At 47.6% G+C, this 21166-nt stretch overlaps 1 protein-coding gene across 4 annotated transcripts in view; it reads left to right on the forward strand.

Moving 5' to 3' along the window:
* MATN2 (matrilin 2) overlaps positions 1 to 21166 on the forward strand; it is a 136958-nt gene that overhangs the window by 109489 nt on the left and 6303 nt on the right. For 2 of the 4 annotated variants that reach the window (XM_047842136.1, XM_047842138.1), the window contains exons 11-14: positions 11054 to 11185; positions 12623 to 12745; positions 15681 to 15803; positions 19286 to 19699. In XM_047842136.1, coding sequence (XP_047698092.1) covers positions 11054 to 11185; positions 12623 to 12745; positions 15681 to 15803; positions 19286 to 19699 — 792 coding nt within the window. The remainder of the gene's footprint in view (positions 1 to 11053; positions 11186 to 12622; positions 12746 to 15680; positions 15804 to 19285; positions 19700 to 21166) is intronic. The other 2 variants (XM_047842137.1, XM_047842139.1) reach the window with 1 other exon arrangement.

Consider the following 21166-nt stretch of genomic DNA (forward strand, 5'->3'; position numbering starts at 1 on the left):
GAGAAGTTGGCAGTGATGTTTCCTGGGTACATGTTTCCTTGCAGCTGGCCCCAACTCCTGTTCCATTAATTAAAAAAAAAAAAAAAAGCCTTTGGACCTCCCTCTCTCCTCACTCAAGAATCTTGTGCTTTCTGCCCTCCAATCCAAGCAGACTAAGGTAAAAATTTTAAAAATGGACACTTTGACAGAAGGTGTCAGCAATGGAGGAAAAGGACTATCATTTTCTTTCCCCATCCTGCTGGTCTTTCTGGTTACAGGGCTGGCCTCCCTAATTACTGATACAATTGTGGCCACAACCTGATGTATCTACCTTTTTCTATTGTCCATTCACATGGGCAGGTGGACTGATGCAGAGCTGGGTGTGCCCCTCCATGCAGACTGTGAGAAAACATTTCCCTAGTTTGAGGCAGATTCTTGAGTCTCGACAAATGGATTATCCATTTATGGCTAACGTGTGGCTGCCTGCCTGCCAGCTGCCTCCTGGACCGCTGCTGCAGCCAGCACGGAGAGGGTGTGGGCACTGGGGTGCAGAAGGAGGGTGGGTGCGTGGAATTGCATCGACATTTGACTGCATGCCGGAGCCAGCTGCGTGGGTTTTTTTATTGGTTTGCTTTAATTTTCCATCATCTTAGATTATCCATGCCCTTCCTTTGTCCCCTCCGCTCACTGTGATCATCACGGGCTCACTATAAACTGGCTGCAGGACTTCTAAGAAATTCTCACGGCCCTTCCCAACAAGCGCTGTCCCTTTTCCTTACAATCACATGCCCCCTTCCCCTCCTTACCCAGGTCCACCGCTGATTTATGGCACTGACCCTTTTAAATGTTGCGCGTTTTCCCTTTAATTGAAGTACAATCAGAAGTGAGTTTTGATGTGTATATATCTATGTACGGTTGTGACTGTATGAAAACTTGTGAGATGCTCAGATGGGTTAGAATTATCCTTTGGGAATGGTGGTACCTAAGAGACGGTGGTACCAGCAGCTGATACATAGGCGTTGAGCTATTCCCCTAATTGAAGGCTGTCTGTCTGCCCCGGGATGATTCAGTCTGGCTGCCCTGTCCTGTAATAATGGGCTCTGTTTTCAGTGTGGCCATAGTTAACTGGGGGCTACGTTTCCCAGCTCTGTGCCAGATGACAAAGAGCCTGATGACATGACTCCAACTTTTTGGAAAAGCCTGCTGAGCTGTGGAGCAGGGGGGCCTGCTGGGGGCCCGCCAGGCCTGGCTCACTGTATGAGGGTGTCCTTCGCCCTTCAGAAAGGCAGCCTCCACTTAGAGCCTTGATAGCAGATGGCCTGAAGAACCCAGAGCAGACCCAGGGTCCCAGGGCCCTGGAACTAAGTGGGCATTGTTACCCCCACACCCCTGGGCTCTCTGGCCTCTGGGATGAAACCCATCCTCCCTTCTTCCTGAACTTGGCCTCCAAGCCAAGATTCTCCCCAGGAGCCTTCCTTGCCTTGAGAGGTTGATGCACATACTAGGGGGTCAGGTGGGGAGGGTAATGGGGCAATGAGATAGTGTCTTCTATGAGCTGCAGCTGAGAGGCCTCTCCCACCCTCTAGCTCCTGGTGATTTCCCTGCAGTAGACCATTGGCAAGGGCATCCCAGCCTCAGGCAAGTCCACAGTCTGGATGTGCACGGAGCACCCAGCCCACTGCACCTCCAGCTGCCCTGTCTCCACGCAGCACAGCCTTCCCTTCCCACTCTTGCGGGTGGAAACCAGCCTGCGGATGATGTTCCCCACGGGAACTTTCTGCTGCCAGGCCCCACCGGGAGCTCCTCTTCTGCACCCCCTGCCAGCACAGCTGGCCTCTCCTACCCAGGACTCACCCTGTGGTATGGGACTCTTCGTACACATCTGAGAACTAATGTGGCAGAGTAGAAAGGATGCTCAACTGAAGAGCCCAAAGGCTGGGTTTGAACCTTGTTGCTTCCACCCTGGGCAAGAGAGTTGACCCTTTCTGGATCTGATCGCTCAACTGTCAACTTGGAATGCTTATTCCTGTTGCCATGTGGCACAGGGAGAGACAAAATTTGACGTGCTTTGGGAACTTGTAAATTGACATAAACCCCTAAGGTACCCTTGCTGTGGTCTTACCTCTCACTCTCACGGTTACGCTGCCCTGTACTGAGGACAAGACTGAGGCAGCGCCTTGCCCTGCGGCGTGGAGGTCTGCTTCCTAGGGCTGGGCCTGCTTCTGTGGGAGGGGTCCTAGAGATGGGCCACTCTGGGGAAGGTCAGACTCAGGAGCCCAAGGGCTACCCTAGGGCGGCCCTTGCTTCCTTGTGGCAAGGGGAGGGTGCTGGCGGGGATCTGGGCCAAAAGCTGCAGAGCACTGGGAATTCTAGTCCAGCCACCACAGGTAGGTCTGTGGAAGCCTTGTCAAGACCCGATACTCCCCGGCTTGACTTTGAAGGGAAGCAGCTCTGAGCAAAGGTAAATGGGGTGTTGTAATCTGCTCAGGCTGCTATAGCAAAGTACCATGGGTTGGGATTTTCTCACAGTTCAGGAGGCTGTAGGTCCAAGATCAAGGTGCCAGCGTGGTCAGGTTCTGGTAAGAACCCTCTTCTTGGCTTGTGGATGGCCGCCTTCTTGCTGTGTCTTCACATGGTGGTGGGTGAGGAGAGAATAAGCTCAAAGGGCACTAATCCCATCATGGGGTCTCCACCTCGGCTAAACCTAACTACTTCCCCAAAACCCCACCTCAAATGCCACCACACTGGGGGAGTAGGGCTTCAACATATGAATTTGGCAGGGAGGGTGGGGGAGGGGGGCACAATTCAGTCCATAGCAGGGAATGAGGGGAGAGGACCACCCTCACCCTCAATGTATTGTAAGTTCGATGGAGCAGAAGGAAGCTTAGAGGTCTTGCATTTCTTTTGTGGTAAAGAAGCAGAGGAAGGAAACTGGTGCCTCCAAGCTGGCCCTGAGGTTCAGTGGAAGAGTCAGGAATAGAACCTGGGTCCCCTGATTCAGGACCTCTTGCCCAGATTGAGATGCCCTGTAAAAGTAGTCTCACTTCAGCTATTTTTTTGGTTTGTCTCAGCAAAAGCCATTACAGAGTCAGCAAATGATTGGCTGCTCCTAGTTTTATTATAAAAAAATGCCAGAAAATGGTGTAATTCTATCTCCCGGGCCTCGTTACCCTCTTGGCAGGCCCCTGTGGCTCTCCTGCCTCTGGGGTGGGGTTGGTTCAACAACCTCCTACGTGGAACCGCAGACACAGGATTGCCATCTGTCATCACCGCAGAGGTGCGAGTCCCCGGAACACGTGACCTTATGATCGCTGTACCACAGACATCCGTGACTCATCGGATGTGGGATCCAGATGTGAGCGCTCAGCCCGCATCCGGACACAGGGCTGCTAGATGTGGGTCCTAAAAACCTAAAAACCTGTGCTTTGTCCCGAAATGTGTCATCATCCTGATCACAAATTGTAGATCTCATTCACGCTGAGGGTTTAATTACACGTGTGGACCTGCCTCCTGAAGGTTGAAAGGTAGAGGAGGCTGCTGTTGGAGGGAAAACGTTTTCTTCCCACATCCTGAGATTTCTCGAATGTCTTCTTGTCCATTTCCTATAAGTGATGGTTCCCAATAGAGTTTGTCCTCGCTCTCGTCTCTGGATTTGAGTCTGGGTACTTCTGTAAGCTCTTGATCTGTTTGTTCCCATTCTCCACGGGTGTTTACCCTGTACCGTCAGTGGGCTGGGCGCATCACGCTGGGTGCTGGGCTTCTCTGGGGTTGATGCCGGTTCAGTTTCTGCCCTGACAGAGTTTAAAGTTTTTTAGGGAAGAAAGATATTAGAAACCTCTCTCGTGATGTGGAAAGAAGAGGTACCACGGAAGCATGCGCCGGGGCGGGGGGGCGGGGGGGGCCTCAGCTAGTCTAGAGAAAGTTTCCGCAGAAAGAGATGTTTGACGGGCCATCTGGAGACTGAAGGAGAGAGCAAGCCAGAGATGGGGGGTATTATGCACCGAATGTTTGCATCCTCCTAAATTCATATGTTGAAATCTTAACCGCCAAAGGTCGATGATATTAGAAGGGGGGGCTTTGGGGGTGATGAGGCCCTAAGCATGGGAGGGCCTTCATGAATGGGATTAGCGCCCTAATAAACCAGATCTCACAGAGCCCCCCCAGCCCCTCCCACCATGTGAGGATATTAGGGGAAGTCTACAGCCTGGGAGAGAGTCCTCACGCAACCACACTGGGACCCTGATCTCAGACTTACAGCCTCCAGAACTGTGAGCTATAGATTTCTGCTGTTTCCCAGCCACCCAGTCTGTGGTGTTTTGGTTTAGCAGCTGGAACAGCCAAAGACAGAGGAGGAAGAGCATCCCAGGCACAGGAAACAGTGTGCAGAGGCCCAGGTGCAGAGAGTAAACTGGAGAAAGTTGAGTGTTTGGAGTACTGAGTACCGAGCATTGAGTGCCAGAGGGTGGCGGGTGAGAACCGGACCTGGAAGGATAGGAGGGGACAGATCACCGGCAGCGTTTAGACTTCCACTAAACTGTTTGGAGGCCTGGCCTCCCTTGAGAAAACTATTTTCTTTTGTCTTCTGCGAACCTCCCAGTCTGAGTAGACTCCACCGAGCCAGGATGACCACTGCATGTGCCACTGGAAACACGGGGGTGGTGGATTTGTGGTCTAATCACACCTTTGCCCCCAGCCCAGCTGACACGATTCACCTCTGCAGAGGGACCCTGGGAGAGTCACTTCCCCTCTCTGGTCATTGGCTTCCTCAACTGCAAAATAAAAGGCTGGACCTGTTTATCGCCCTGGCCCCTTCCGCCCAAAGATGAGGATAGTGCTCCAGAAACACCTGCTGAATGAATGATCTCCTTGCTGGGGTACCCACCGTTCTCCCAGGGCTGAAGGCACCCCATGGTCATGAGTCAGGGATGGTGGCTCACTTTGCCTGTTCAGAACCACTGGAGTCCTTTCCTATAGGGGAGTGTCTGGCTCTGGGCAGAAGCTGACTCCAAGCTGGTTTCCAGACTTGGTTGAATAGGAAGCAGCTAGAACCCAAGCTCAGGAAGGTGACTACAGCCCATCTTCGGCATTTTCTTTTTCTTTTTTAAAGTTTTATTCCTTTAGGTAATCTCTACACCCAACGTGGGGCTCCAACACCAGACCCCAAGATCAAGAGTTGGATGCTCCTCTGTCGGAACCAGCCGGGTGCCCCCCACATTTTGGCGTTTTCTAATTTACCACAAGTGGTTCCGTAATTTACGAGTGACCCAGAACATCCCTGACATGCAGAAACTGGGTGTCTTGTTGAGGAAATGTGAAGGGTACACTTTGCAAGGCTGGTGTAGGGGAGAGAGTGAGGCCCACCAGCATCCACCCTCCGCAGGGTTCTCGTTTAAAACATCTACACCTGGGGCTCCTGGAGGGCTCAGTCAGTTGGCCTTGGACTTCGGCTCAGGTCATGATCTCACAGTTCATCAGTTTGAGCCCCACGTCAAGCTCTGTGCTAACAGAGCAGAACCTGCTTGGGATTCTCTCTCTCCCTCTCTCTCTGCCCCCCCCCCCTCTCTCTCAAAAATAAGCAAACATTTAAAAAATTAAAATAAAATAAAATAAAACATCTACACTAAACCCCTGGGAGGAGGGTCTGGTTACCCTTGATTTTCAGAGTAGAAAACAGAAAATGTCTCCTGTTACTCACCGGGTATTTACAGGGCCTGTTGTGCGTCAGGCCTTGCGCTGGGCACTGGGAGATGGAGGGAAGGGCAGGTATGGTCTGTGGTCCCTTGATCAGAGCCCATGGGAACACAGTCCGATGAGGAGGCGGGCGAAAACCTAAACCAACATATGACTACCTGTTCAGTGACAGTGGTGACGTTACCAGAGAGGCAGATGCCTGCTGCTTGGAGGCCCTGTGTGGGGAGGTCCGGGAAGACCTCCAGAGATGGTGGGGGAGGAAGGAGAGGCAGATGGCCGTGCAGACCACAGTGGTGGGAGGGCCACTGAGGCACGCACTGAAAGATGGCGCTCAGAGCTGGGGAGGGCGGGCAAGATGAAGCTGAAGGGAAGGTCCTGGGAGCCTTGCCAAGGATCCTGTGTCTTTTCTGAAGATCCTCAGGGTCTCAGGCAGAAGGAGGGAGTGATGGGAGAAGATGCGCCTTTTAGAAAGAGGACTCAGGATGAGACCGGAGGGCGTAAAAGGTGTGTGGGAACTAGTAGATGATGCAGCGGCCCAAGAGGAAGACAGTGGTGCTTGGTTCGTGGTGGTCGAGGCGCAGAGTAATCTAGACACTTGAGAGGGTCTCTGAGCATAAGGTCTGAGTCTGCTGCCACATCCCACCCCTGGTAGTTCATTGGCATCATCTGTGGGGCTTTTAAAACAGCCAGGCATCCAGGAAGCGCCCTAGCCTCCCTGAAGCAGAGAGTATCTTACGCTGATGTAACGTCATTAGAAGACAATTTGGAAATGCTCTTACCTTTTAACTAGACATTTCTGCTTCTGGATATTTATCTTTCAGATATACCTTCACATTACATGTAAAACCATGTGCACAAGAATATCCACTGCAGTGAATTTCATAATGCTAGAAGACTAGGCACCACCTAAATGCCCATCCAATAAAACATTGATTAAATGAATTATGGTACGTGCTTTAAAAGTAATGAGGTAGGGGCACCTGAGTGAGCATCCGGCTCTTGATTTTGGTTCAGGTCATGATCCCAGGGTGGTGGGATCGAGCCCCACATCAGGCTCCACACTATGTGTGGAGCCTGCTTAGAATTTTCTCTCTCTCTCTCTCTCTCTCTCTCTCTCTCTCTCTTCCCACCACCTCCTGCCCCTCTCGCCCACTTACACTCTCTCTCTCAAAAATTTTTTTGTAATTTATTTTTTATTTTTTTATTTTTAAATATTTATTTTTGAGACAGAGACAGAGCATGAGCAGTGGATGGGTAGAGAGAGAGGGAAACACAGAATCTGAGACAGGCTCCAGGCTCCTTGCTGTCAACACAGAGCCCAATGCAGGGCTTGAACTCACAAACCGTGAGATCATGACCTGAGCTAAAGTAGGATGCTTAACCTACTGAGCCACCCGGGTGTCCCCCCACCCCCGCCCCAAGAATTTTTTAAAAAAGTAATGATGTAGACTATCAAAGGTGAGAGAAAGGCATGCTTTTCATTGTAAATGCTTTGTTTCCCATAAGAATTTTTATTTAAATTTTAACTTATTTTTAGAATAGATCAGTGGTTTACATGGTTGAAAAGCCAAAACAATACAAAAAGACATACACTAAGAAGGTTTGCTCCCCCTCTTGCCTTCCCATCCCATTCCCTACCTCCAGTTCCTATCCATACGTGGTGGTAGCCAGCCTCCAAGATGGCAGCCGGAGATCCCCATCTCCTGGGATTCACACACTTGTGTAGTCCCCTCCTTCACTGTTGGTCTGTGTGACCAATAGCATATGGAAAGAATGATGGCTTGTCACTTCTCAAATTAAGTTATAAAAGACACTGTGGCTGCTATAGTGAGTGTTCTCTCGTTTATTGGATCATTCGGTTTGGGGGAAGCCTTGTTGTAAGCTGCCCCGTGGAGAGGTCCACGTGCTGAGGAACTGAAGCCTCCAGCTAATAGCCAGTGAGAAACCTAATCCTGCCAATAAAGACGTGAGTGTGCTCAGAAGCACGTCCTATAGCTTCACTAGAGCCTTGAGATCACTGCAGCCCCAGCCAACAGCTTGACTGCAGGCTCATGAGAGGCCCTGAGTCAGAACTGCCCCGACAAGCCGCTCCTAGATTCTAGACCCCCAGAAACTATGTGAGATAAGAAATGTTATTTGTTTTAAGCTGCTAGGTTTTGGGTAACTTGTTCCATAGCGACAGATAGCTAATACACCATTTTCATTCGTTTGCTCTTTATGAAGATGTTTCTTTATGTGAGTAAAAGCCAATATGTTATTTCCTCCCTTTTCTTACACACACAAAAAATGGTATACTGTATATACCCCATTCTATGACTTTTTTTTCTTCACTCAACCATATGTTGGACATTTCATACCATTACATAGAGAACGTTCTCATTCTTTTTGCGGCTGCTTACTGAATATTTACTCAGCTAGTCCCATATTGCTGGGTGCTTGGGTTGCTTCCCCCTTGTCATTATTACAAACAGTGCTGCCTCAAACAACTTGAAAGTATATCCCTTCATATGGTACAAGGGTATCTGCAGGAGAGAATTCCAGAAGCAAAGTTGCTGGGTCAGAGGTACATTTTGTAACTTTGACAGATATTGCCAGACACCCCTCCTTAGGGGAAGTATGCCCTTTAATACATTTGCATTCTGAATCGTGTGTCTGTTTTGCCTTTAAAAAAATCTCTGCCGGTGATTCTGATGCTCCTGTGAGATGGAGAACTCACCACTGCTCTACGCTTAACTTATCAGATGCTCCGAAGGGGCAAGGAGGGAAAAGGTTAAAAACCCAAACTCTGCACATGCTTTAAAAGCATGCACCCAATAAGGTTTCAAACAGCTGCTAATAGGAATACCCAGGAGAACTCAGAAGCTGGGCCGGGAGCTCCTGTGATGGTCTATAGCCAAGGGTGACGTAGACAGTGGCTTTGGGCTCAGCAGGCTCCTGATAAAGGAAAGCAGCTCCCATCTGCCGGGGGCAGGTGCGGACCACCATGGCTCAGGTGGTATGTGGGAGGACTCGGCCACTCTTCTCAATGGCAGCCTGACATGAAGCTGAGAGGACAGGACAGGGCATGCGGGGGGAAGCTGCAGAAAGAAGAGGTGTGGTTGGTTGAGGGGGTGAGTATTTGTCTGGATTATGGCTTGACAAGGCTGGACTGAAAGAGTTATAGCTATTTTATTATGTTGGAAGATGGAGTATTCTTGATATAAATTTACGGTGGAAAAAAATGCTCACCTCCACAGCCAGCCAGCTGTCTGTATTATGGATCACTCAATTATATTTCCACTCAACACTATGTGAAGAACTACCCCAAGCCATCGGGGAGTGTTCTGCATTAATCAAGAGTCTAGATTGTGCTCAGAGAAGTAAGTCATTTTCAGAGCAAACGGGACAGCCCAGCTCTGCTTCGACTCTCTTCTGCAGTTATCATTTTAGTTACTGCAACATTTTCCCATCGGTCAAAGGTTCTGGCAGCACTTCCGCCCAAAGGAAGACACAGGCAAATTTCCCTCCATGTTTGAAAGCTCACTTTAGGAGACAGCAATGCAGTGTCGTTGGGGAAAACGTGCAATTTATTGTCAGAAGATTACATTTTGAGTCTTGGCGGTATCACTTAGTAGCAATTGACCTTGGCAAGCCATTAACCTTCCCAAACTTCGGCTCCCAGCTGGTAAGTGAGAATAACAACAGCTGCCTTCACTACCCCACAGGGTGCTTCTCAGGACTCCCCTCCGAAAAAGAAATACTGCAAAAATGGCTTAGAAATAAATGTGTGGTCCGTGACTGATTATAGCAGTGATTATGTACTTCAGAGCCTTTATTTAACCACGTCAGTGCCTCTCCATTGTAAAATTCTCCTCGATCTGAAATGATTGGCGTCGACTCTCGGAACTGGGTGTCGTTCTTATAAAAAGTCACTTCCCACATGTCCTCAGTGTCAGACTTCTCCAACGTCAGCTTGGTTTGCACAGATGCACTAACAGAAGCCACGCCAGCCCTGTGGATGGCAAAGCCATTCGTTCTGCTGTGTCCCACAAGCTCAGTGATCCGTGACTCTTCCATCACATCCATATGAACGAAGGTGGTCCCTTCATATCATCCCATCAGCAAAGCGTGTGGGCTCTACCTTCAGTAATCAGCCAACAGTCTGACCACGTGCCACCATCCTGGTCGGGGCCACCAGGCATATTGTGGGAAGTTTCTTTCAGCTTTCCGTCCTCCATCTTCGCCCACGCCGAGGGCTCCTTTTTTTTTTTTTTTTTTTTTTTAATTTTTTTTAATGTGTATTTATTTTTGAGACAGAGGGAGACAGAGCGCAAGTGGGGGGGGGGAGGCAGAGAGAGAGGGAAACACAGAATCCGAAGCGGGCTCCAGGCTCCGAGCTGTCAGCACAGAGCCCAATGCAGTGCTCGAACTCACAGACCACGAGATCATGACCCGAGCTGAAGTCGGGCGCTTCACCGACTGAGCCACCCAAGTGCCCCGGCTCCTTTTATAACAAAGCCACTCGTGTCCCTGCACTGCTTAAAATCTGCCAGTGCCCCTTTCTCACTCAGATCCCCCTGCTGCCTGCGAATCCCACATGGTCTGCCACTTCTGGCCTCACTGGCCTTGTCGCCTGCCAGGCTTGCGTTGCTGGGGTCACGCTAGTCTCTTTGCCTTTCTTAAAACATGCCACACACACTCCTACCTCTGCAGTTTGCAAATGCTGTTCTTTGCTGAGGGTGCGGTTCTCTCCAGGTACCACACACTCACTGGTCTCATCAGGGCTCTGCTGAGTGTCACTGTATCTGACTGCAGCGGGACTTCCAGCCCGGGCACCTTCTCACTCCCTTATCCTGCTTTTCTCCTTGGCGCTTTGCCCATCTGATACATAGATTTGTCTATCTGTCTCCCCCCTTCCCTTCCCACGCCTGCTGTCCAATATAAGCTTCTCAACAGCAGAAACTGTTTTATTCCTTTTGTTAAATCCCCAGAGCCTAGGGGGGTGCCTGAATGGGAGCAGGGGCTCAGGAAGTAGTTGATGACTGAATGGACAAGGGTGACACATACGTGCATACATGAGTAGATATGTAGATAAGTTCACGTTACAGTCATATATGATAGCCAGTGAAGTTTAACTTATTTTCTAGTATTTATAAGCCATTTATATCTCTCCTGTTATGAATGGTATTTCATGTCTTTTGTTCATTTTTCCTATGGAGACGATTTTGTCTTATTCACTATATATGAACAATTTTTGTTCGTAGACACGTTTTCTGTTTTGAAACATGCATTGTGGGATAAGACACTGCTTTAATTTAAGGTGTCTAAAATGTCTTTTAAGATTGAATAAGTCACTGATGTATGTATGAATCATTTCCTTCTTCTGTTTTTCTTATTCCAACTGGATTCTCAGAATTGGACCCCTGTGCTCTGGGCGACCATGGTTGTGAACATTCGTGTGTGAGCAGGGGAGACTCTTTTGTGTGCCAGTGCTTTGAAGGCTATATACTCCGGGAAGATGGGAAAACCTGCAAAAGTAAGTTTCTGCTGGAGTTGCCTCACATTCCTGTGTCTGTTCTCTGCATGAATTCCGCCTTCCTGATCTCTGTTTAAATCAGTTATCCCCCGGAGCCAATGCCACACGACTACTAAATGTAATGTGGGGCCCTGGATGGAATCAGAAAAAAGGTAAAAACTAAGGAAATGTAAACCAACCAGGGACTTTAGTTGGTATTTATGTATCAGTATTGGTCTGTTTATTGTAACAAATGTATCACACTAATGTAAGATGCCCACACTAATGGAACTGGATATGGGGTCTGTAGGAACTCTCTGGGCTATCTTCCCAGGTTCTCTAAATCTAAAACTGTTCTAAAAAATGAAGTCTGTTGAAAGAAAACAAACAAACACATGGACGAATGAAAAAAGTCAATGCTAGAGCTACAGGTGAAGTTGCTTATTTATACCCTGTGGGAAGAAGCAGTGATTTAGCAGTTATGCTCTAATAGGAAGACAGTCTGAAATCCAAGAAATCCCAAGATCATTTATTAGCTGGACAAGTTGCTTAACTTCTCTGAGCTTCTCTTTGCTTATCTTCTTTTTTTTAAGTTTATGTATTTATTTTTGAGGGAGAGACAGAGAGACAGACAGAGAATCCCAAATGGACTCCACGCTGTTAACACAGAGCTGGATGAAGGGCTCAGACTCATGAACTGTGAGATCCTGACCTGAGCCAAAATCAAGAGTTGGACGCCTGACTGAGCCACCCACGTGCCCCTGTTCATCTTTAATAATATTGTTATTGCTGGTAGCACGAATCTCTCACAGAGACTACCTTATGATGAGTCTATTCTTACATCCCAGAAAGCAAAGTCTCTTCGAGGGGCCATGATACGCCTCTGTTTAACCCAAAGGGGAGCGTGTAACTCTGAGCAAATGATTTTCATTCCTATCGGTCATTTTCTCCACAAGCTTCTCAAAGCACTTTACAAAGAGCAACTCGTGTTGATAGATTTGAAGAAAACGTAGGTAACTGGAATTATTACAGGAAACATAAGGCTCCAAGAGGTTAAGTGATTCTCTAAAGTCATGTGTCAGGGACAAAGCCAAAATTAGATTTCAATGCCACTAATCTAAATTGAGGTTTAATCTTCTAAGTAATCATGACATACCAAAGGTGTTTCCTTTTGATATCAGAAACTGCATCTGCAGAAAGCTGATGATTGAAAGAATTTAATGAGACACCGAAGTAGGTGCTGGTGAGTGGGGGGGGGGGGGGGGTGATACTGAGGAAGTTTGAAGAAGCTAAATTAGAGCCACTGAACTTCATCCTTAATTTTATCTTCCTCCCATGGACCACTGAGCTCAAGGAGCCCCGGGGTATGTGGTGGCCGAGGTGGATGGATCCTCCAAGGTGAAGCCTGGGGGAAATTTCTGTTAGCGAAATTGTTGTAACTTGCTGTGCTGTCCCCAGGGAAAGATGTCTGCCAAGCCGTAGACCATGGCTGCGAGCACGTTTGTGTGAACAGTGATGAGTCGTACATCTGCAAGTGCCGGGAGGGGTTCCGGCTTGCCGAGGACGGGAAACGCTGCAGAAGTAAGTGGCCTCAAGGTAGAGATGAACTTTTCCGTCTGTGGGACTTGGACAGTTACATAGCTTCATTTAATACTTCAATCTTCCTTTATAATCAATGTTACAATGACAAGTTCCTGCCTTGGGTGCTCTGAAAGTGTTTGTTGGGGAGCAGCCTTAATTCTTCAGGAATTTCTCGGTCAAGGTCCTGAGCTGTCAGGCTCTTGGCTTCTGTCCGTTTTCTCCCAGTTGCTGGCCCTTCCACAACCATTATGTGGATGCCCAGAGCCTCCCACAGAGCCTGGCTAATCATTGGACAGTTAGAATCTCTGCCAGCAATCACTATGAGGATCCAAGGATAATTACAGTGCTTTTTCTTCTTGGAAGACCTTATAAGTAAGGGTAGAGGGTGAGAGAGGGACTAAGGGATTTTCTGTGGGTTTTAGATATTTTTTTAATGTTTATTTTTGAGGTACAGAGCGAGACAGAGCATGAGTGGGGGAGGGGCAGAGAGAGAGGGAGACACAGAATCGGAAACAGGCTCCAGGCTCTGAGCTGTCAGCACAGAGCCTGACATGGGGCTTGAACTCACGGACCGTGAGATCATGACCTGAGCCAAAGTCAGACGCTCAACCGACTGAGCCACCCAGGCACCCAAAAAAAACCCTCTGTGGGTTTTATTTATCCATTTTCCTCTATCATTTTCTTCTGTATGTCACTTGGTACAGGTTGTGAGAGTTTACTTAGAAGGTGTATTAGGGCTTCCCCAAAGAAACAGAACCAATAGGATGTGTGTGTGTGTGTGTGTGTATGTGTGTGTGTGTGTGTGTACGCATATTTACAGAGAAAGAGGCAGATGGAGAAAGAGAGAAAATCTGATATCCAGGGTAGCAGACTGAAGACCTAGGAAGAACTGATGTTGCAGCTTTTATCCAAAGGCAGTCTGGAAGCAGAATTCCTTCTTCCTTGGGGTACAGGTGACAGGGATTCAGTATTCTTTCTCTCTCTCTTTTTTGTTAAAAACTATTTATTTTGAGAGAGAGAGTGTGTGAGAGAGCTGGGGAGGGGCAGACAGAGAGAGAGAGAGAGAGAGAGAGAGAGAGAGAGAGAGATTCTCAAGTAGGCTCCATGCTGTCAACACAAAGCCTGATGCGGGGCTCAAACTCACGAACCATGAGATCATGACCTGAGCTGAAACCAAGAGTTGGATGCTTAACCGACTGAGTCACCCAGGCTCCCCCAGTTTTCTGTCTTTTAAAGCCTCCAAATGGTTGCATGAGGCCAGCTCTATGGACCGTATTGTGCTTTACTCAAAGTCTAATGATTGACATGTTAATCTCATCTAAAAAATACCTTCACAGCAACATCTAGACTGGTGTTCGACCAAATAGCTGGGCACCATAGCCTAGACAAGGTGACAAATAAAATGAACCATCACAGCATCCAGAGAGAGACAGATGGAGACACATGCACCCAGTGGAGTGGGCATTAGGAGAGCACAGGGCAGGGATCTTTCTCCACTGTGAGATTCTGAGCTGCTAATCCCTATTTGGGGGACTTTTGAAGCTGTCTTGCTTTTGTGACACTATGCTCCAATGGGCAGGATGGCTCTGTTTTAGTTAAGACAAAATCAGTGCATTTGCTTTTGAAGTTGATTCGGGGGAATCTCCTCCCAGACTCCCTTGAGACCACTGGGGGCGTCCCACATGTCAGCAAAGCCGGGTTGAGTGGAGCCCACGTTCCTCATTCCTCCACTGGGAAGAGGGGCTTCTACCTTTACCAAGAGTTCTGTTGGAACGGCTGAGTCCGGGGATGCCCGTGGGACCCTGGCCTCCCTGCGCCCTCCTGTCTTGCCTTCACTCTGCACTGTGGGGACCACGTCCACGGCTCTGCTCCTTGTGTCTGCCCGAGCTGTTGGCTCATGATTTCGTTTCTGTAAACGCAGGCGTCCACACGGACACCATTTGTTCCTGCAGCGTGTTTTTTGCTCAGTAAGTTGAGCGGTTATACACTTGTACACCGGGCACGACGCCTACTTCTTGGAATTTGGTCACTAGGTCAGACACCCCCATTCCCACTTCTGGGGGGATCTGGAGTGACTAACCCTGTTCTACCGGAAGCTTTCTTTCTAGGGAGCTAACGACAGAAAAGAGCCACAGGCTTTCATGTGATGGGGGAGGAATGCACAGGGGACAGCCGTCTCAGCCATGCTCTCAACTTGCCCTGTTGACCTCGGGCAACTCCACGACATTTTCTGAGTTTCTTCATGTATACACAGCTCTAATTGTGCCTGATTTCCTCTCCTCACAGGACGTTGTGAAGCTTGAAGGGTGTGACTACTCTGAAATGTTTAAAGTACCTCACACATTAGAAATGCTCATTAATTAAGGCTGGGGTGTTTGGGATATCTACGGGGAAAAATCAGTAGCTTGGGAAAATCAAAACCCAAAGCAACTTCATATGATTCCAAAAACTAATAAGAAATACAGGACACCCGCTCACCCATCTTACCATTCAGGCTTGTGGGGGCTGGGGCTTTCTGAGAGGAAACTCCTCCCTTTCCACTCCCTGTCCTGAGTATTAAAACGAAGAAGGTCTAGGAATGCCTGGGTGGCTCAGTCGGTTGAGCGTCTGACTTCAGCTCAGGTCATGATCTCACGGCTCGTGGGTTCGAACCCCACGTCGGGCTCTGTGCTGACAGCTCAGGGCCTGGAGCCTGCTTTGGATTCTGTGTCTCCCTCTCTCTCTGCCCCTCCCCTGCTCATGCTCTCTCTCTGTCTCTCTCGAAAATAAATAATAAACACTAAAAAAAATCTTAATAAAAAAGGCTTAATTCTCCTTTATAATAAGGATGTGTTTTTTAAAAATGGATTCCTTCTGTGATCTGTCCTGACTTGACCATTCAGTCCGGCTCATTCCTGCATGGATGGGGTTTCTCAACTCTCTGCATTTCCCTCAGGGAAGGATATCTGCAAATCGACCTACCACGGCTGTGAACACATTTGTGTTAATCGTGGCAACTCCTACATCTGCAAATGCTCAGAGGGATTTGTTCTAGCTGAGGATGGAAGACGGTGCAAGAGTAAGTGATCTGAACTTGGATTTCTGCTTTAATTTGGTTTGGGAGCAATTGCTCTTTGGAGTATTTTCAGGAAACAAATCCCTCACCTCTCTGCTTGTCTCATAATAGAGCTTAACTAAAGCACCTGTGGAAAAACTTTTGGTTTTAGTTGACAGCAAGTTCACTATCAGCCAAAAGGCTAGAGCAATGTTAGGGTGAATAAGAATATCTGGAAACAAAGAGGTAAGACTTGTCTTCTGCTCTGTGCCAGGGAATGACATTCAGTTCTGGGCATTGCATTTTAGGAAGAGAGAGATAGAGCAAAGTTTAAACATTAAAAAACAAACAAACAAAAAACCAATAAAACAAAAACAAAAAAAACCCCTCCAAGGTAGCAGAAAAAAAATCTTAAGAAAATTATTTTATAATCTCAGAATAGAGAAGAAGACCTTTCTAAACACAACATAAAACATAAAAACCATTTTTAAAAAAGAGCTGATGTATAGTGATAGATTAAAGCTATGATACCTTTTTTTTCTTACCTATTACAGAGATCAGAAAGGTTGATGAGTCCTTATGTTGACAAAGGTCTAGTGTAATAGGCAGTCATAAAGTTATCAACTGGGTGTCTGAATTGGTACCAACATTTAGGAGGGCAGTTGGGCAATATTTTATTTTAATTTAAAGTTAGACAGTACAAGCTGGGGAGGGCCAGAGAGAGAGGGAGAGAGAGACTCCCAAGAAGGCTCCACACTGTTAGTGCAGAGCCCACAAAGCTGTGAGATCATGACCTGAGCTGAAACCAAGAGTCGGACACTTAACTGACTGAGCCACCCAGGGGCCTCTGGCAATATTTTAAAGGCAATTCCACTTCTATTTGTATTATGTAAATATAGAGATATATACACACACATACATATATACATATACATATACATATACATATACATATACATATACATATACCGTTTTGTAATGTTTGTTTGAATTCAGTTCCAGTATATGTATTATTTTTTAGGAAAACATATTTAAAGAAAATGATAGTGACAAGCAAGATTTAGAAACCATCACAGTGGCAATGTTCATTCAGTGTGATGTCAAGTGAAAAATGAAGGAAGAAACGGGATCTTTATAGAAAAAGACCTAAGGTACCATTCAAATGCCAAAGTGACAGTGACTTCATTCATGATCTATAACATACCCCCAGGGAAAGAAAGAACAGTGAAGAGAAACTACAGCCCAGAAGCAGGACAGAGACACTTTCAGGGAAGCCGTGTGATTAATTAGTTAAGATCATGAGCTTTGAGTCAGGCAGACCTGGACTTTGACCCTATTCTTAGTACTCGTGTGACCTTGGACAAATTATTTAACTTCTCTGAGTCTCCATTTCTTCAGCTATAATATGAGGATAATACCTCACAGAAATGTCATGAGAAATCAATGAGATCAGGTATTTGAAGGTTCTTAGCCCGGTGCTGGCACATACTAATTGCTTGACAAGTGGCAGCTCTTGTAATCATCAACCGCAGAGATGTCCAGAGATGGGGCTTCAATGGTGAAGTGATGACTTCTCCATCAGGAAAGGTGTTCAGGTCCGGGCTGAACTGGCTGCTGGGTAGGGATATTGTAAAGATGCAAGCAACAGGAGGGCTGCACGAGTGACTTTAACGGTCTTGTCCAACCCTGAAATTCTGGAACTCTGTGAAAATTATGTTCTGAAAGCAAATCACAGCTCCATTGCAGTCTCCTTGACTTAACTACCAAAAGAAAATGCTCAGCTGCAGTTGGAGTGACCGTCCTGCAAACGAGTAGCCAGCAAGGGAGCTATCATTCTTCCCAGGTCTGAAAGCAAAAATCTAGCACTTCTTGCCTTGTGCTCTTCCACTCTACCTAGTGTTCTTATTTCCTGGAGAAGCCTTCTGTGCCTCTGTGCATGGAGGCTGCAGGTACTGATTTTGTTCTGTTAAGAAGAGTGTGTGGGGGAGGGGAGAAAACAGACCTACTGCTGGAAAATTATTCCAGTCTTTTTGCAGTCTGCTAGAGAGCCCTGTGCATGCCTCCTGAGAGTCTTCCTTCCTTCCTTCCTTCCTTCCTTCCTTCCTTCCTTTTTTCTTCCTTCCTTCCTTCCCTTTCCTTTCCTTCCTTTCTTTTCTTTCTTTTTTTCTTCCTTCCTTTCGATTCAAGAATAGGCTATGAATGTAAATGAAGCTCTGAACTGTCCTTTCTTCTTTTACTAATAAGCAATCAATAAGTTAAATAATAGGGACAAGAACTTAATGGGAAAGGAGAACTCAATCCCCCAACACGCACACGCGCGCGCGCCCCCCCCCCCACACACACTGCATATTAATTGGGCCCATGCCCAGAAATATTTTGCTTTTGTGTGTCCGTGTTTATATTGTTTCTATTGTTGTGCTCTACTTTCAAATATTAGACAACTGCTTGATATATAAAAGAGAATGTTATATCACATACTGTAGACCGTTTGAAATGAGATCATTCATTCAGGATCTGTAAATTTGATTTATGCGGCCCTAAATAACAAAGTCTGTCCACGGCCAGATTGCTTTAGTAGTCACGTAGAGCTTTCCTGCCAACCGTCTGAGTTGCCTGAATAGCTTCCATATAGATCAAGAATTCACAGTGATGATTCATTTTTCAGCTTGAATAGGTCAGGAGGCTACTTATAGGTGTGCTCCCCAATGGGCACCACCTCTGTCATTTAATCTGCCAACAAACATTTATTGAACAACTGCTGCGTGCCAGGTGTGGGGGTACAGAAGTGAGACCAGAGGAGGAACTTGCAGACCAGAGAGATCGACACATCCTCAGGTAGCTAGTGTGCCGTGTGGACTGTACCAACTACCCTGGACTGTAAGCACTTTCATGTGGGGGATTTTGCCTTGGTCCCTCTTGCAATCCTGCCTGCTGCCTTGCGTGAAGCAGGTGCTCAAGAAGCCAATTTTCGTTGAATACATTAGCCGTTATTAGGAGTACACAGAGAGAGAGTAATACAAGCTGGGTTCCTAGGGAGAACTCCCTGGAAGAGATGATGGCTGAGCTGAATTTAAGGATTTCCTTCTCTGCCGTCTGTCAGAATGCCAGCACTGGGGTGATGTCACCCTCCTGGAGGGAAGTTATAGGAATCTTTTGGAAGCTGTCAGGCCCTACAGTACTCTAGACACAGTCCCTGCCAGACTTGGCTGTCAGTGACCCAGAGTACGGTGTGGACCTGATTCCCCTGACGATTTGTGCCTCTGTTGTGTGATTTTGCTTACGAAAAACACTCTTTTTATCAATTTAACAAGCCACATGAGAAGGCAGATGTGAAAATTATCATGGCTCCTGACTCCCACACCTTCCGCCTGCTTTTGGAGCAGGCTCTGCTTTTGTTCTTTCTGAAGAACAAAGGTAGTTCTCCAAAGTGGCTCAGCCTCCAACTGCAGCGTAGTTTTCTTCTACGTGACCCTTTAACTACCTCACCTTTCCTCTCCTTCCTGCAGGATGCACTGAAGGCCCAGTTGACCTGGTCTTCGTGATCGATGGATCCAAGAGCCTCGGAGAAGAGAATTTTGAGATTGTGAAGCAGTTTGTCACTGGCATTATAGATTCCTTGGTGATTTCCCCCAAAGCTGCTCGCGTGGGACTGCTCCAGTATTCCACGCAGGTCCGCACAGAGTTTACCCTGAGAAACTTCAGCTCGGCCAAAGACATGAAGAAAGCCGTGGCCCACATAAAATACATGGGCAAGGGCTCTATGACCGGGCTGGCCCTGAAACACATGTTTGAGAGAAGTTTTACCCAAGTAGAAGGGGCCAGACCTCTCTCCGCACGGGTGCCCAGAGTGGCCATCGTGTTCACAGATGGACGGGCTCAAGATGACGTCTCGGAATGGGCCAGTAAAGCCCAGGCCAACGGTAATAAGGGATGGAGGTGTGGCTTACATCACTTCAGGTTCGGGTTTCTTAAACTCACCGGGTGGTCAAAGGGTGGTGGGTGACAGGAGTGAGGGCCTCTGAGCACTGGGAGAGGCTTCGCGGCAAGTGCTCATTCACCTGTGCTGCACTGCCACCTAGAGGCTGTAAAGGGAGCCCGCGGGCGTCCAGGACTTGGGAGGCGGGCGTCTTGCGGGCTGTGCTGTTAGTCTAGACACCAAACACTCCTGAGTAGTCACCAACTGCGATTTCCCAGTGTGTGACCTCCAGGGGAGAGAAGCGAGTCTGCACGTGCTGTTTAACCGCAGATAGATATATGACCGTTTCCAAACACTGGTCTGGTGGCTTTAGAATCACCTCAAGAGTTCGGTAAAAATAGATTCCTGGTGGGAGGAACTTTTGCTGATACTTTTTTTTTTTTTTTTAAACCAGTGCTTCAGGTGAACTCTGAAAGCACAATAGCCTTCTGATAGCAAACACTCTTGTGTTTGTAGGAGGCAAAGGTTAGCTTCTGAGAAAATCAAAATGTTGGAAGAGATTACCACTCTAGGCTCTTATTCAGGCAAGCACAGCCATACAAGCACAGTGCCTAAGGTGGGGGAGACGGGGCTTGAGCTCACGTGAGTTGTGCAGAGATGTGAAGTATGGCAGAGGAATACGGCCTTCCGAAAAGGAAACCTGAAAGCTAGGATGGTCGGGAGAGGTAGCGTAAGGTGAAGTGACTGGATTCCTCGGGGAGATGAGGAAACTTGAGACTTTGCAGCAGTTTGCTTGAAAGCCACTTTCTTTAAGAACTTGTTGAGGGTACATTGCTTTAACAAGTCCTATAAGGGGGGAAAGGGTGTGCAGACCAGGCCTTCGCCTAAGACTTTACGGCGTGCCCTGACCAGGCACGGCACATAGGACGTGTGTGACTAATCTGAGTCCATGAACAAGGAGAGAAAGTACTAGCAATCCCGTTAGTGAACTCCATTCCTCCCCACAGAAAGGCTGGCTCACACTGACATTCAACGACGCTTTGTGAAGGAGGCCATTTTATTGGTATTGTACCTCCTCTTTCTATTGTCCAAGAATAGAACATTGACTCCTTTTCCTCTAGCCCAATAGAATAGTAGCCACAAAAAGTGTCCTGTTCTAAATCATCTGAGTGGACTGTGAAACTGGCTGCTCATACTCAGTTCCTCTGCTTCCAGACTAGCTTGCTAGAGCTCATGTCAAACCCATGAACCCCACTAGCCTGCATTTTTTAAGTTTATTTCTTTATTTTGAGAGAGAGAACAAGTGGGGGAAGGGGCAGAGAAAGGAGAGACAAAATCCCAAACAGCGCAGAGCCTGATGCGGGGCTCGAACTCATGAACTGTGAGATCCTGACGCCAGCTGAGATCAAGAGTTGGATGCTGAATCTGCCGCACGACCAGGTGCCCCACCTCTACCCTGCATTTTTAAAGC

Source organism: Prionailurus viverrinus, chromosome F2 (assembly GCF_022837055.1).
Source record: "Prionailurus viverrinus isolate Anna chromosome F2, UM_Priviv_1.0, whole genome shotgun sequence".
Classification (NCBI taxonomy): Eukaryota; Metazoa; Chordata; class Mammalia; order Carnivora; family Felidae; genus Prionailurus; species Prionailurus viverrinus.